This window comes from Pseudomassariella vexata (genome assembly GCF_002105095.1).
Source record: "Pseudomassariella vexata strain CBS 129021 chromosome Unknown BCR38scaffold_5, whole genome shotgun sequence".
Lineage (NCBI taxonomy): Eukaryota > Fungi > Ascomycota > Sordariomycetes > Amphisphaeriales > Pseudomassariaceae > Pseudomassariella > Pseudomassariella vexata.
Genome location: NW_024467960.1, coordinates 1872575 through 1885912, shown reverse-complemented (window position 1 = coordinate 1885912; position 13338 = coordinate 1872575). Strand labels below are relative to the sequence as shown.

Below are 13338 nucleotides of genomic sequence, written 5' to 3'. Positions count from 1 at the left end.
AACCTTATTGTACTGGTACGTGTGATGTGTGAATCAGATCACGCTCCAAATAACATGCCGTGCGAGGTGCTAATGCCCCACTTAAAGGCGCCCCAGCTGCTCTCAAGATCCCTGCAGGCATGATTAACCTACGATTCATCACAGCTTTGAACCTAGCTTCATGATTCAAATCGGCTTCAGAAAGGCTGGGCAGTCCAGCTGATAACAGTTACATGGCGTCTTTGGTGACCCCGTTTGCCCGCCATTCTCGCCGTCAGATCAGGCTGGAAATGAAGAAAGTTGCACCCGTCGGCATCCAGAGACTCAATATCGCCATAACTGGTGAACCGCCCAAGGTTAGTTCGACTTCCTTCTCCCTCACACCGTATCCATCAAGGCTTACATGTACCGCATAGAAAGATGTCATCCTCAGCAGCCTGGAAAGCTACATCCGGCATAGGACCATGCTCTCTAGGGTCATACCAGGCTTTCAAAACGGTGCTGTCATTTTCGCTTCGCCGGATTTCACTTCCTGGCTCCAGGACAAGGAGTTCATGGCGAGCTTCCTCAAACGACTCTATTCGCCTCAGAAGCTCGATGAGAAAGATGACCTGTTTACGCTCGATGTAATATCAGGTGTTGCAGACGGTCTTAGCCCCTCCAAGCTTCTGGGCAAGCCCGAAAGCGGCTTCTCCGTTCTCTATGGCTCCCAGGTATCGTTACCAGATATTTTCGAGACCGATACAGTCGCCTCCAGAGGCCCTGATCTGGCGTCTTCCATCTCGTTAGTTCTGAAGTCTGATAAGAAAGCCGAGCCCCGTCACGAGATCACAATGCCGCTTGCCAACACCGTCTTCCAGAACGGCCAGCGGTCTACCTTGTTTGCGACCCGCTGGTTCTGGCACAGTGGCCTCCGCAAGTCCCCCGTGCTATCTAAGATTGTTGAGAAGCAGCACCAACGGATACTAGCCAAACTAGAGATGGCGCAGGCGACCTACATTCCGCTGTTACCATTGACGCCTCCGCGGAAAATTGTCGCCGGCCTGGGAAATATCGTGACGAAGGTGAATGTCCAAGGCGTGGTCACAACCGCATCTCAGGAATTGGAGCATTTGATCCCCCAGCTCCTCGACATCAGATCAAAATCGGATGCCGCTTGGACACCCGGTCCCATAGGCGTCTGGGCCTGGGTCATACCAGCTCGTGTCTTGGAGTCGGAAAAGAATCTGTTATTCAATCTGCGAGTCTTTCAAGACCATGCAAGCGAGCCGGAAGAGAAACTAACTCAAGAAGCTACAAGAGGATACCGGAAGCTGTTGTCTTTGGGATGTCGTCTCCACAAAATCCGTAAGTACACGTCCTTACCTCTCCCTCTCTAAACATGAACCTAACTTACATTCATCATGTAGTCAGTGGCGGCGGCGGCTGGGGCGCGAAGGCAGGCCTCCTCTCCCTCGACTCAGAAACAGACTACTTGGCACCCGAACAGGAAAGCATCGACGACTTCATCAAGGCCTTCGAGGAGCGTGGGTATCCCGACCACGAGCAGTCGGGCGGTGTCGTCACGCCCGGGTCGTACATTTGGTTTTGTGCCGAGCCGGCGAGGAAGACACTGGACACGGGCGTTATTCAGGCGAAAAACGAGGACCTCAAGTCGACGTTTACGTTTGGCGTTGCGCCGAGCGGTGAGGTTGAACAGGGTGAGGACAAGCCGCCTGTTCATATTAGTGGACGCAAGTTTGGGGCTATTTCGGCGGTGGGCGTTTATTTGAAGAGTGGGCAGGTGGGTACGAAGATTGATGTTCCGGGGGCGCTGGTCATGAACGGGGTTGAGTGACGAGGTACGAGTTACTTGTTGTATATTAGTCTTCAGGTGGGCAAGAGTATGTACGATATGTGTACAAAAATGACATGACCATCCGGCGATAGACTGTATAGTATAGGACCGCGTTGTATAACTCTTGGCTTTTATTTTCCCAGGTTAGATCCGTGTCTGGAATTTAAAGAAGAATATTACAGAAACACTGTCAGACGTAAGTATAACTTCCTTAGGCAATGCCCTGGAAAGCAATATGTCATTGTTCCTTATAGTCGTTGCTAAACTGTGTTATTCGCAGCTGCTACACAAGAAGAGCACCACTAATATTCCTAAGGTAAACATCAAAATTTCTTGTTGTAAAAGTAATGGACTATAGTAGCCAGCCTTAAACAGAAGTTGGCCAAACAACTATGGACCTCTGCAATGGCAATGGATGGTCTCGGTGGGACCTTGGGCGAGTATACAGTGTAAGAAGCTCGGTGAATCTAAGGTTCACACGGACCAGCCTACCCACCTCACCTCAAACAATCGCGTTGTTCCTCCTAGCTCAAGCTCGAGCTTCAGCAGTCGCGATCTGGCTTCTGTTTTTTTCCGCATTTGTCCCAAACAACCAACCAATTCAGAAATCATGGATCGCAGTCTAGACGAGATTGTCGCCGAGAATCAGGTTCGCGATTTTCTTCAAGCGTCGCTGTCTTCCTCAAATTTAGCGAAGCAGCCCTGCTGACATGAGTTTCCCCAACAGCGAAAACGAGGCCGCGGCCGCGGACCTCGACGAGGCGGAGGCGGCAGAGATGGCGGTGGCGGTGGAGGACGACCTCGAGAACGCGAGTCGTTTCCCCGCGACGGTGTAAGAAAGGCAAGTTTCATCCGACCTTTCTCTAGATAATGGATGTGATTGTTTTTAGAAAGCTAGTCTCACCGGCAGGCCTCAGGTTGAAAATACTCCTCTCCAACTCGAAATAATGACGGTTGACGCCACGGACAGCGATGTTTGAAGAGAAATCCCGGCTAACATCCGCTTTCGTTTTGCACGACAGTCAACCAGAGAAGACTTGCGAGGCATGGATTCGTACATACTCCCGGTATAGTTCGGCGATGGGAGATGAGGCTGACAACCGGCAGGGAATGGGTCCACGATAGGTTCGAGGACAACTCCGGTCATGGCCGATCTCGTCAACCGCGCCGACGCTCCCCGCCGGCATCATAGTTCGTGAAACCGTCCTCCATGTGGCTATGCATCTCGAGTTCCGATCTGACCCCTTCAATAGCGAGACCCGCGGCACCAAGGTCAAGGTCGACAACCTACACTACGAACTTACCCAAGAAGATCTCGAGGTTGGCATGGCTGTCGCCTGTAGTTTGAGTTGATCGGCTAACCGGATGCAAGGGACTGTTCAGTAAGATTGGACCGGTCGTGAAGCTCGAGCTCGTCTACGACCGTGCCGGAAGATCAGACGGCACTGCGTTCGTCACCTATGATCGCTATGAGGATGCAAAGGAGGCAGTACGCGAATTTGATGGCGCAAATGCCAAGGGTAGGGGCCATGCTCTCTTTGCAGACCGAACGGCTTGATCTGATACCCCTTTGCAGGACAACCCATTCGTTTGGCGTTAATGCCGTCCGCCCCCAGACGCAACGCCTTCGACACGGCGCATATGCCTGGCAGGCCGCTTGCGGATAGGATCACGGTACCTTCGGGCCGATCGCGCTCGCTGTCACCCAATCGATATGCGGACAACGACCGAAACATCGATCGTTATGTGCCTGGTGGCGGAAGACGCTCGCGCAGTCCCCTGCCGAGAAGACGTGGTGGGGGGAGACGGCCCGGGGCCAGGCGGGAAGGAGGCGCACACAGTGGACAGAATGAAGAGCGAAAGGGACGCGAAGGTCGGCCCAAGAAGACTCAAGAGGAATTGGACGCTGAGATGGCCGACTACTTTGCCCCGGGCGGCACCACAACTGTTGCGCCGACGGAGACAGCTCGAGGCCCCGCGGGTGATGATGTCGATATGATCGAGTAAAGAGCGAGCAGTGGAACACTTGGAGGGCGGTTCGATGTACCAACGCATTTGCCGGAACTCAATTTGACGCGCTAGAAGGCGGACCAAGACATGATCTCGGTATCGCTTATATCATAATGTTACTATTTATGTACATGCCACAGCCCCCAGGGCTCGAGGTTTCGAGCCATGTATTTCGACGAGCTGAACCGCACACTCTCCCCGCATATAAAGCTAGTCATTAGCCCCTTTCCGGTACGCTCAAGCCAGGATCTGTTCTCGGCCGTCCCCCGTCGCCAAGCCACCTGTGCATCTGATCAGGCCCGAAACTCATGAAGAAGACGGCATGGCCAAATTCGTCGACGTCGGTAGAATTCGTCTCAAGTATCAATTTGTCGAGCAGCTTTTGGTTAAAGAAGAGCGGGTCGCGGTCTCGACAAGTCTCGGATCACTGCTGTGCCGACTCGGCATCCCAGAGCTCCTCCCGCATGTTGAACTTGGTGGCTCCGGTACACCTGTACCATCCGTGCTTCAGGGTGAGGTAGATTTGCTGGACGGTCGTGGTCACGATCCAAATCCGTCGCACCCTCTCTACAAAAATCCAGCCGCTCCAGAGGTCCATGGATGTGGTATTGAGGGTGTTGTCACGGCAAGAAAACGAACTGATGGTGCTGTCCCACATCTGCCTGCTCGATCCACATGAACAGCGTCGGATGTGCATCTCGGCCTGCGCCGCCATCCTTATGTCCCCGTCAAACAGTCGGATCGTCTGATAAATAGCCAAAGCCTGGGCGCGGGCTAAGTGGGCGGCCGTGTCGAGGCTCAGATACAGATTCTGATCCAGATCCAAGCCCGTACTGGGGTCGGAACCAATGCCCCCTGACAGCGAGTCCATCAGAGCCTGATCCTCTAGCAACTGCGCCACGCGCTCCTCAAAGATGCCGAGCACGACGTCTCCCGTCTGTGGTGTTCGGTGCAGGTACGCCATGTAGACGTTGTACGCATCTTGGATTCACCGCGACATCGTTGGTAAAAGCGGGGAGGAGCGGTAGAGAGACCGGTGGAATAGGGGGATGTGTCCCGACGTTACCCATTGGCGGAGCCAGAGTTGGACGGTGGTGACGTGGGATTTGAGCACGGCGGTGTCGTTGTGTGTGGGTGGGGCCGAGGCTTCGGGCAGGAGGCGGTAGATTGTCCAGGAGGAGGTGATTAGGAACCAGGGGGGTGGGGAGTGGCATTGAGGGGTGGACAGGAGGTTGTTGTCGGCCTGTGCGGGGCGGGAGGGTTGGGTTTGTATCGAGGCCCCCTGACGAGTTGGCGGCGGGATGTGAGGTAGCTGGAAAAGCTCGAGGAAGAGCTCCGGCTCAATTGGCGGTAGAGAACTTATTGCTGGTGATTCGCTGGTGGCAACTGCTGCCGGCTTCAAGTGGAACCGGGTTAAGTCGACGGGCTGGCGGGTATCGGCACACCTGGCCTCGTTCCACACGTCACCGACAAGGGGGCATTTGTCTTGTGCATTGTCGTTTTGCCTTCATGCATTCCACACATGCCCGCTGCCAGACGGAGCGCCGGTTGGATGCCGTGGGCGGGCCTTCCTGACGAAGCATTTTCAAGTTGCTCTGGGTTTCTTCTTACTATGGTGCCATCCTTAGACAGCAGAACACCGAAACTAAAGAGGGCGGGTCGATGGTCACTGAACAAGTGAGAGAAATGCACTTAGAGATGATGGTGCCATCCATGGCGGACATCTAAATACTTGTCAACCCGTAGTAGCGCGGCGGTAGCGGATAAAAATGGGTTCGCCGGCGGGAAACGCGGGCTTTGGGCCAGTAGGAGATATAGATGGCGTTGGATGCGGAGAAGTGACGGCCGGAAGAATGTTGTTAAGATCTATACTACTCGGTAGACCAGAGCTATGACTCAAGGACAATTTTCACGATGCGGTTCGTCACTATGTTGCGGACTCACACAGCCCCCAAGACTTCCATAGATCTTACATATATAGGTGTCGACTCACCACCCCTTCCTCAATGAACCCAACAAGCAAGTTCCAGTCCAAATCTCTCTCACTCCATTCTCATACCAAATTTTCCACTTTTACTTTTAACTTGCCCTGCACCTTACTAATGAGCAGATATGGCCGCTTACAACTTCACCAGAACCTTTCACCAAACTCTTCCCTCTCCCGCCCCGAGCTCTCCCAAGATGTGAAGATAGCCCTCATGGCCGGTGGCTCCTCCAGCATCGGTTACGCCATAGCAAAAGCCTTCGTCCAAGCCTCCGCGGCCAAAGTCATCATCCTCGGCCGGTGGCTCGAAGCGATCCAAGACGCGACAAAACAACTGCGAAAAGACAGCCAGAGGTCGGAAGTCGTCGGGCTCGCATGCCATGTTTCGAAGCCCGATGAAGTTGATAAACTGTCGACGGTGCTCGAGAGGGAGGGAACCAGGGTTGGTGTCCAGGTACTCAATGCCGCGGGCATGTCGCGGCCGGTGCCGATTTTGAAACGCGGGACTGAGGGAGTCTGGGAGGATTATGAGATGAACGTCAGGGGGGATTTGGATATGACGGAGAGGTTTTATAAGCAGAAAAGGGAGGGTCATGGGTCGCAGAAGGTGAGTTCCTCTGATCTCTTGTTTAGGCCCCGTTGTGGACGGCTGCGTGAGGGGTTTGGGAACTAGCATGCTTGTTTGCAGTTGCTGGTTAATGTTTCGACGCATGCTATTCATGATTGGACTAAGGTGAGTAAAAATATGTGCACAACCCCTTGTTTTCTTGTTTTCTTGACCAGGGATAGTGAGTTTCTAGTCAAGTTGGGCAGAAGCTGTCCATCACTAACCCCTGACTGACTATATTTTACAACAGTGAGCTCAGATGCCCGGATACGGCCTCACCAAGAATGGTGGAACGTTAGTCCTACAGTTGATCGTGGGTTTCCATAGATTCCCCTCACCGTGGAAGTCGCCTCTGTTCTCTGGGAAATGCTGATATAGTACGAAATGCAGCGAATCTTCCCGGGCAGTTCGCCGTCTGGACTGCGTCGCCCGAGGCCAGGTTCTTGCATGGGAGGTTCGTGTGGACTGAATGGGATGTGGAGGAGTTGAAGAGTGGTGCGGTTCGGGAGAGAATCTAGAAGGATCCTTTATACTTGCACATTGGTGTTAAGGGGCTGTAGGCGTGACTAGAATCGCGATGTGTTGGTTTTGAATTTCTCGTCATGAAGTCGGTTTTGCCTCGACCTTTCATTTATGCATCTTTCATCAGCAAACTTCTCCCCGACAACCTCGGCTTGGAATGCTGGAGCTCGATAGTTATTAAATAGCCAAACCACGTGAAGAATATTGATAATATGGGGCCAATATTATGTATCGATCTGAGTCCCCCAATTTCTATCAACCAAGGACATTTCACTACTAGTCTATTTGTCGACGATATTTTATAGTGTCTCCTAGTTATTACATTGCTGATAGGCTGTTATATACGGTGGTTATCCGTAGCGCGATCGCCTTCGGGGCGACTGCGTGGCATACTATAAGTGAGGAACCGACAGGGCCAGCTAAGAGCCTGATGGGGATACAGAACGAGTGCCTCCGGGTAGTCTGTGGCGCCCACAAAGCGACGCCGGTTCGCCACCTGGAAGCAGAAGCAGCAATCCCGCCACTAGACCTCTATCTTAGTGCCCGGGCTGCTAAGTTTGAAGAACGGCTACGGCTTAGCGGGAAGAGAAATCTGCTTCGCAGCGCGAGCGCTAAAGCGTCACATATACTCCGGCAGGATAGGCCGGCGAAGAGGAAGCAGGCGTCGCAGCTACTCCGACCGGCAGGGTACACTATGGAGAAGGAGGCCCGGGGCTCCGAGTGGATGAGTGAGGAAAAGGAGGTCCCGGCTGCCCTCCTCGGCCACTGGAGGAAGAGATGGCTCACCGGAGCAGAGCATCACGATCGCCAGCGACGCGCTATCGCTGAGGAACCGGAGGGCCCTTCGATGCAGATACCGAAAGGGGGCAAGTATTTCGGCCTGAACCGACTGGAGGCGTCTACGCTGTGCCAGATCAGGACGGAAAAAATAGGACTAGCAGCCTTCTTATTCAAGACAGGGGCTTTTGGCGTGTACTCGCCGCTATGCCGCTGTGGCGATGCCCCTGAGACGGCAGAGCACGTAATCCTCTTTTGCGGGCTGTTGGAAGGACCGAGGGAACGATTACGGGCCGCCATCGCACCACGGCCACTATACTCTCGCAGAGACCTCGCAACGGCAACAGGAGAACCAGTAGTTAGTGGGACTATTGTAAGATGGCTGCTAGGGACGGGTCGGACAGCTTCAAGGCCCAGATAGCATCGATCTTCTCAGGGGGGACTTTGTTGGTAGGTTGAGAACCAACGTAGTATGGTAGTGGACGTAACGCAGTCGCCAATAGGGCGAACCGACGACGCAGCGTATGTATTTAGTCCAGCCATTAGGGCACGGTTTGACATACGGGAGTACTAGTAGAGGTACCGGGGGCTTCGAGCCTACGGCGTATTTAATAATAATAATAATACATTGCTGATAAAGACAAAAGGCAATGTACTGTTCTCTGCTAGATGTAACTACACAAAAAGTATAATTTAAGGGAACAAACGGAGCTAATAAATCAAAGAGTTCTATATCTCATTACAAGGCCGGCGCTGACTGACTGACTGACTGATTGCTATATCTGGCCATGTAGATGTCCGTTTTCCTGTTTCCTGGCACCTAAAACCAACAAATACTATTTCCGGCTCCTCAAACTCGGACTACAAAATGGCAGCGCCCACCTATTCCTCAGGTTCTCGAGCCTTCTCTGTTCGTCAAGTCTCGAGCTATCTTTCGTTTTCGTCTATCCAATCCGATCATCTTACGTCCTGTTTCCGTCGCCCTGATGCCTTCATCAACAACAACAGTCCGAAGTCGCCCCAGCACAAATAGCGCTCCCGATCACACGGACTTCCTCCGGCGCGTTGCTAGCAGGGAAGCGAACAGCAGAATTGCCAAGCGACCGGCACCGCTCTCGGCCAGGCAGCATGCCGCACACCGACAACAATTAAAACAAGTTCAGTATATCAAGCCGAAGTATGCAATCGAGACCGAGATCAACATGTCTGGCATTTTTACGAAATGGAAGCGGTCCGTAGCAGCCTGCTAGAACCCCTCTGCATCCATCGTTAGCTAATCGTCAAGATACAGGTACTGCACTGAGATGGCAGTGGGGGACTGGAAACTCACTATCGATGGCCTGCACCGCGAGACGCTAATGGAATTCTTTTTCTTCGTCTATGAGAACTACAGAATCAAATGTCGAGGTTCGTTGAAGGAGTTCATTCGTCAATTTTCGCAACTCCACACCACCAGCACCGGCCGTTACGTCGACCGAAATCACATGAAGGAGCTTTATAAGGTATAGCGCTTTGCTTCATCGGTGTTGTTAGGATAAAGAACGTCGTAGCTCCCGAGACTGCTATTCCCAAGGTACACGTCTAGTTGGTGACCCTGCTCGATCATGCCCTCTTTTATGACCACAGCTTGCGGCTGTATCTTCCGTCTCTTCTCTGCCGTAGCGTTTATGCCTCCCGCTTCCTCACCAGCACTACTATACTTCCTCGTGGCTAGCTGCGAGTCGGCGCTCATCTGCTGGCTCTCACACCGCAGTTTCTCGATCGCGTTGAGGAGGTATGGTTTGTGGGTAAACTTGTCGATGTCCATGGCTTGAAAGAAGAGGTCTTGACGTCTGTGGTCCTTAATCTCGTGTACCAGCTGCTTACCGTCGATCTCGTAGTAGCGTATTCGTTCTTCAAAATTATCAGGCAGACTGAAATCGCCATCTCGCAGTCGACGCGACCCTTCCGTCGTACAGAGCTCTTGCACGATACGCACAACGCTCCATTCTGCCGGGTCGTCCATAACGCCGATAATCTATGCGAGAGAGGTTGATGCTGGAATTTGTGATGTGGCGAATAACGAGTACCGATAACCTTGTGGCATATATGTCAATTCACTCATTTATGTATTTCACTCCAAAATCCATACCTAAATGCTGTTGATGAAACTGAATGAAGCTATGTATCTATAGAATAGCCTATATAGAAGCACACTTTCATATCGGAACAACATAGCTATCCGATATTCTGGTTCGAAGCACGCATCCCCAGTCGCAGTGGACAGGCAGGCAACCATGCCGACAGTCTCTTCTCCGAACCTCCCTGCCGATCACAGAGCAATGGAGAAGACACCTTTAACAGTGTGCTGATCCGAGCTGAGCTTCTTTGTGATGTGTCGTGATTCGTTATAGACTGATAGTGTCCAGCACCACGAACAAAAGCTAATTTATCGTACGGAGCGATTATCTCATCCGTGGAGATTAGATCATTTTTAAGGACAGTTTACAACTAATGAACACTATGGACTATATACAAAACCGAAGATTATGAGAACGAATCTCTTATGTATATTGTAGATAATCAAACAGATTGAAACAACATATGATTTAGTAATTGAAGCGCCTGCATACCATACATAGTAATACACGAACAGAAGTAAAGCCAAACCCTGATGCCCTAAGATGGATCACGGTCCCGGCATTGTGGCTCTGCTTTATATCGTTGGTTTCTCGGGCTCCCCATAATGTATCGTTCCCGTAGGCCCAGAGGGCTTGGTCTCGGCTTGTCATGTCGTGCCACGGGCTGACATCAGCGATGTTGGCTGCAGGACCGCCCAGCCCCGTCGTCTCCGCGGCAAGTCCTGTGCTGCCCTCACATGTGAATCTGTTCCATTGTTGGCTGTGTGCGACGCATGTTTTCGTACCCCACTGGCTCACTGGTTCCAGACCCTGCAGGCCGCCATCGCAGTCTGCGACGTTATCGTATGCATTACTGCTAATTGGCCCCAGGTTAGCCAGGAACGGGACTCCAAGGTCGGCAAGCATATTACCCTGGCTTTCAGTACCCGAAGCCGAAGGGTCGGACAGGAAGCTCGGGCGGTGTAGGCTGTCGTTGTCGTTGATGGTTTTGTCGTCGGAAATGTAGGTATAGCTAGATGGTAGGGACGCGGTAGGGGGCGGAGTGGTTAGATAGCCCAATGAAAAACTGTCTAGGAGGTGGAGATTGTCGAGGTGGGTATGTTGCTGGCTGGGTGATGTTATGCTAGTTGTCTCGTGAGCTGAATCAAAGTTCTCGTGCATAGCAGCATTGAGATGGTGTGCAAAGTCTGGTTTCATTGACTTGGCGCTATCCTGTGAGACACGGGGCGACCCGTCCACATACGCACGCTGTTGGTGGAATGTTGAAGTAGGGTCGATCTTGGTGAGGAATCGCTAGTTTGTTCCCGGTGTTACAGTGACTACCTTGCCCTTATCGTTGATTTTGTTATTGGCATCTTGAAAGGTCCAGAGAATGACGGAGCGGCGTGTCCACTTGGGGTCTTGAGATCCGTCGTTGGGCTATGACCAGACCTCCTGGTACATGGCCACCTGTGATAGAAGTTCAAGAGGAGTCGTTGGCTGTGAAGAGACCTTTTGCTGTTCCTCGAAGTATTCTGTTCTAGCTCTCGACTCACAGCCCGGACGGCAATTCATTCTTGCCTTTTCGGCTGCCACGTAGTCAGCTAGCCGAATGAAGCTATTAGCCCAGCTCGTCGCAGGGAATGGCACCACAAGGACGTCCTTCTGTCGACTGCCGAATGGGCATGGGGTTATACAGTCCCAAATTGGTTCCTCCGTGTCGTTGTATTCCAACTCTTTAGGTTTGATAATGCTGGTTATAGAACGCCAATGATGGTTTGATAACTCGGGGTGACAGATCTGCAGCTCAACTGTGCCGTCCAAATGCGTACCGTTCGGGAATCGACTGGTCGTATGCAAGTCGAGGACAACTTCGAACTGGATAAGGTCACAAGGGCCAACTACGCAGCGAGATGTGCGCTCATCCAAATGATGGGTATCATTTAAGGCAGCCATCAGCTTTTCGTATAATTTTGGGAAGCGGTGACAAAATTTCTTTGAGATATCTCTCATCGACTTTGACTCCTTTTGTGCTATAGACTTGGTGTATTCATGGAGGAGATACTTCGGCGGATCGTCCTCTTTTTGGTTCTTGTCAAGATCTCGACGGGTCTCTTTGTCACTGTTCCGTATAAGATGGGGAACGTCGCCTTTACGCCCTAGGCGAGTACCATCCAAGCTTGTAGTATCCGCACTCAAGCAGGTCCTATCGTTAGCATAGGCGTTCTTGCAGTCATCCGTCAGTGAGACTTCGGATGACGAGGCGTGGATCCAGCATGTTTTCGGTCGTACGAATACCTCAGAATCACCAGCAAGGAGGCGAGCAAAGTAATCATAATTTGGTTGCTGGTCCGGAAGACGTCCTTCCGCCAAGGCGATAAGGACCTTGTGGTTTTTGAAAGCATCAATTTCCTCCCCTTCTTCTTTGATGTGCTTTCTGTATTCTTCTTTTTCTTCGTTTTCACGTGGAAAGAAGAAATGGACTATGAGGTGTTAGTGGGACACTTGAGGCTTTTTTTTTCAAGACGACCCTACATAGTGGATGAGTGAGGAAGAATCCCTTAAGGACTTGAATGTGACTGGAGGCCTGCTTCCTTGTTCTATACATTGGGTGATCCTCTCTAGCCTTGCCTATAGGCATGATTTCGCCCGGCTGAGGTGGATATAGAAGCCTGTGATATATCCAAAGATATTCGGTTATAAGCATGTTGCGGCCATATAATACGCCCTTGGAGCTCAACTTCTTCCTTCCTATCAGGGGAATCAGAAGGAGAGCTTGAGCCTTAGTTAGTTGCGTTTCTATACCTATACCTTAGCGAGAACAGGTAGTGAGCCGAGATTTACTATCAAGGAAAGCATCCTCTAGGTACAACGGCAATGTTGGATCATTCTTCTCTGCTTCCTTCTGTGTCACCTTGGCACGATAGTCGGCAAAGTGTTTCCACGAGTATATTGGATTTGTGCCATGTCTCGAGTGGGTTATTGGTGATTCGTGCAACGATAAATCTCGAGGAAAGGAGTTGTAATCTCGGGAGCTGGTGCCATAAGTCGATATGACGGCCTGAGCAGGGACTATAGGCGGCTTTGGGATGGATTGTAACGACGGGGATGGTGGCAGGTGACTCGATTGGCATAGTGCCAAAGAGCCGAAGTCGAGTGGTTGGACATTGCCTGTGGATTCGCCCAAAGACTGTCTTGTGACGATTTCTACTATAGCCAAAACTTTGTTAACACCAACTTTATTTTGTAGCTTTTTTTTTTGTTGGTTTGTCGTGTTGGCCATTTCAGAACTTTTCACACCATGTTAATTCATGATTCAATTAGCGTATCAGTATCTAAAACACCTTTTTTCACCTTACGACAAGACGTCAAAGACTGGACTTTCTAACTCCTACTCGGGCCGTAAGTTACGATAAGCTCTTGTGCAGACGGACTGGGAAGAGAGAGTGATACATTCGTGTGGGATGCTATGGGACAGTGAGCTATGGAAACACACTCTAGTAGTAGTGGGTAAAATACTAGG

General features: G+C 51.5%; 6 protein-coding genes across 6 annotated transcripts; 3 read left to right on the top strand and 3 right to left on the bottom strand.

Annotated features, from left to right (window-relative positions):
* Positions 1-443: 443 nt before the first annotated feature.
* On the top strand, positions 444-1816 carry BCR38DRAFT_339204 (uncharacterized protein; the record flags this gene model as incomplete). Its single annotated transcript, XM_040855685.1, has 2 exons — positions 444-1326; positions 1389-1816. The coding sequence occupies 2 exons, from the start codon at positions 444-446 to the stop codon at positions 1814-1816; spliced, it is 1311 nt and encodes a 436-aa protein (XP_040717285.1).
* Positions 1817-2303: 487 nt separating this feature from the next.
* Positions 2304-3754, top strand: BCR38DRAFT_366782 (uncharacterized protein; the record flags this gene model as incomplete). Its single annotated transcript, XM_040857239.1, has 7 exons — positions 2304-2465; positions 2544-2657; positions 2839-2870; positions 2924-3007; positions 3070-3136; positions 3189-3336; positions 3393-3754. Coding segments are annotated over exons 1-7 (846 nt in total), but the record flags the coding sequence as incomplete, so codon positions are not given.
* Positions 3755-4250: 496 nt separating this feature from the next.
* Positions 4251-4790, bottom strand: BCR38DRAFT_483956 (uncharacterized protein; the record flags this gene model as incomplete). Its single annotated transcript, XM_040863688.1, has 1 exon — positions 4251-4790. One exon carries the CDS (start codon positions 4788-4790, stop codon positions 4251-4253), a length of 540 nt encoding a protein of 179 aa, XP_040717283.1.
* A 1138-nt stretch (positions 4791-5928) lies between these two features.
* On the top strand, positions 5929-6935 carry BCR38DRAFT_456897 (uncharacterized protein; the record flags this gene model as incomplete). The annotated part of the gene is made up of 4 exons (XM_040861975.1): positions 5929-6417; positions 6499-6543; positions 6677-6734; positions 6796-6935. The coding sequence occupies 4 exons, from the start codon at positions 5929-5931 to the stop codon at positions 6933-6935; spliced, it is 732 nt and encodes a 243-aa protein (XP_040717282.1).
* A 2276-nt stretch (positions 6936-9211) lies between these two features.
* On the bottom strand, positions 9212-9721 carry BCR38DRAFT_408269 (uncharacterized protein; the record flags this gene model as incomplete). Its single annotated transcript, XM_040858251.1, has 1 exon — positions 9212-9721. One exon carries the CDS (start codon positions 9719-9721, stop codon positions 9212-9214), a length of 510 nt encoding a protein of 169 aa, XP_040717281.1.
* Positions 9722-10304: 583 nt separating this feature from the next.
* BCR38DRAFT_408268 (uncharacterized protein) lies at positions 10305-13098 on the bottom strand (the record flags this gene model as incomplete). Its single annotated transcript, XM_040858250.1, has 6 exons — positions 10305-10320; positions 10366-11114; positions 11160-11236; positions 11372-12298; positions 12351-12626; positions 12660-13098. The coding sequence occupies 6 exons, from the start codon at positions 13096-13098 to the stop codon at positions 10305-10307; spliced, it is 2484 nt and encodes an 827-aa protein (XP_040717280.1).
* Between the last annotated feature and the right edge of the window lie 240 nt (positions 13099-13338).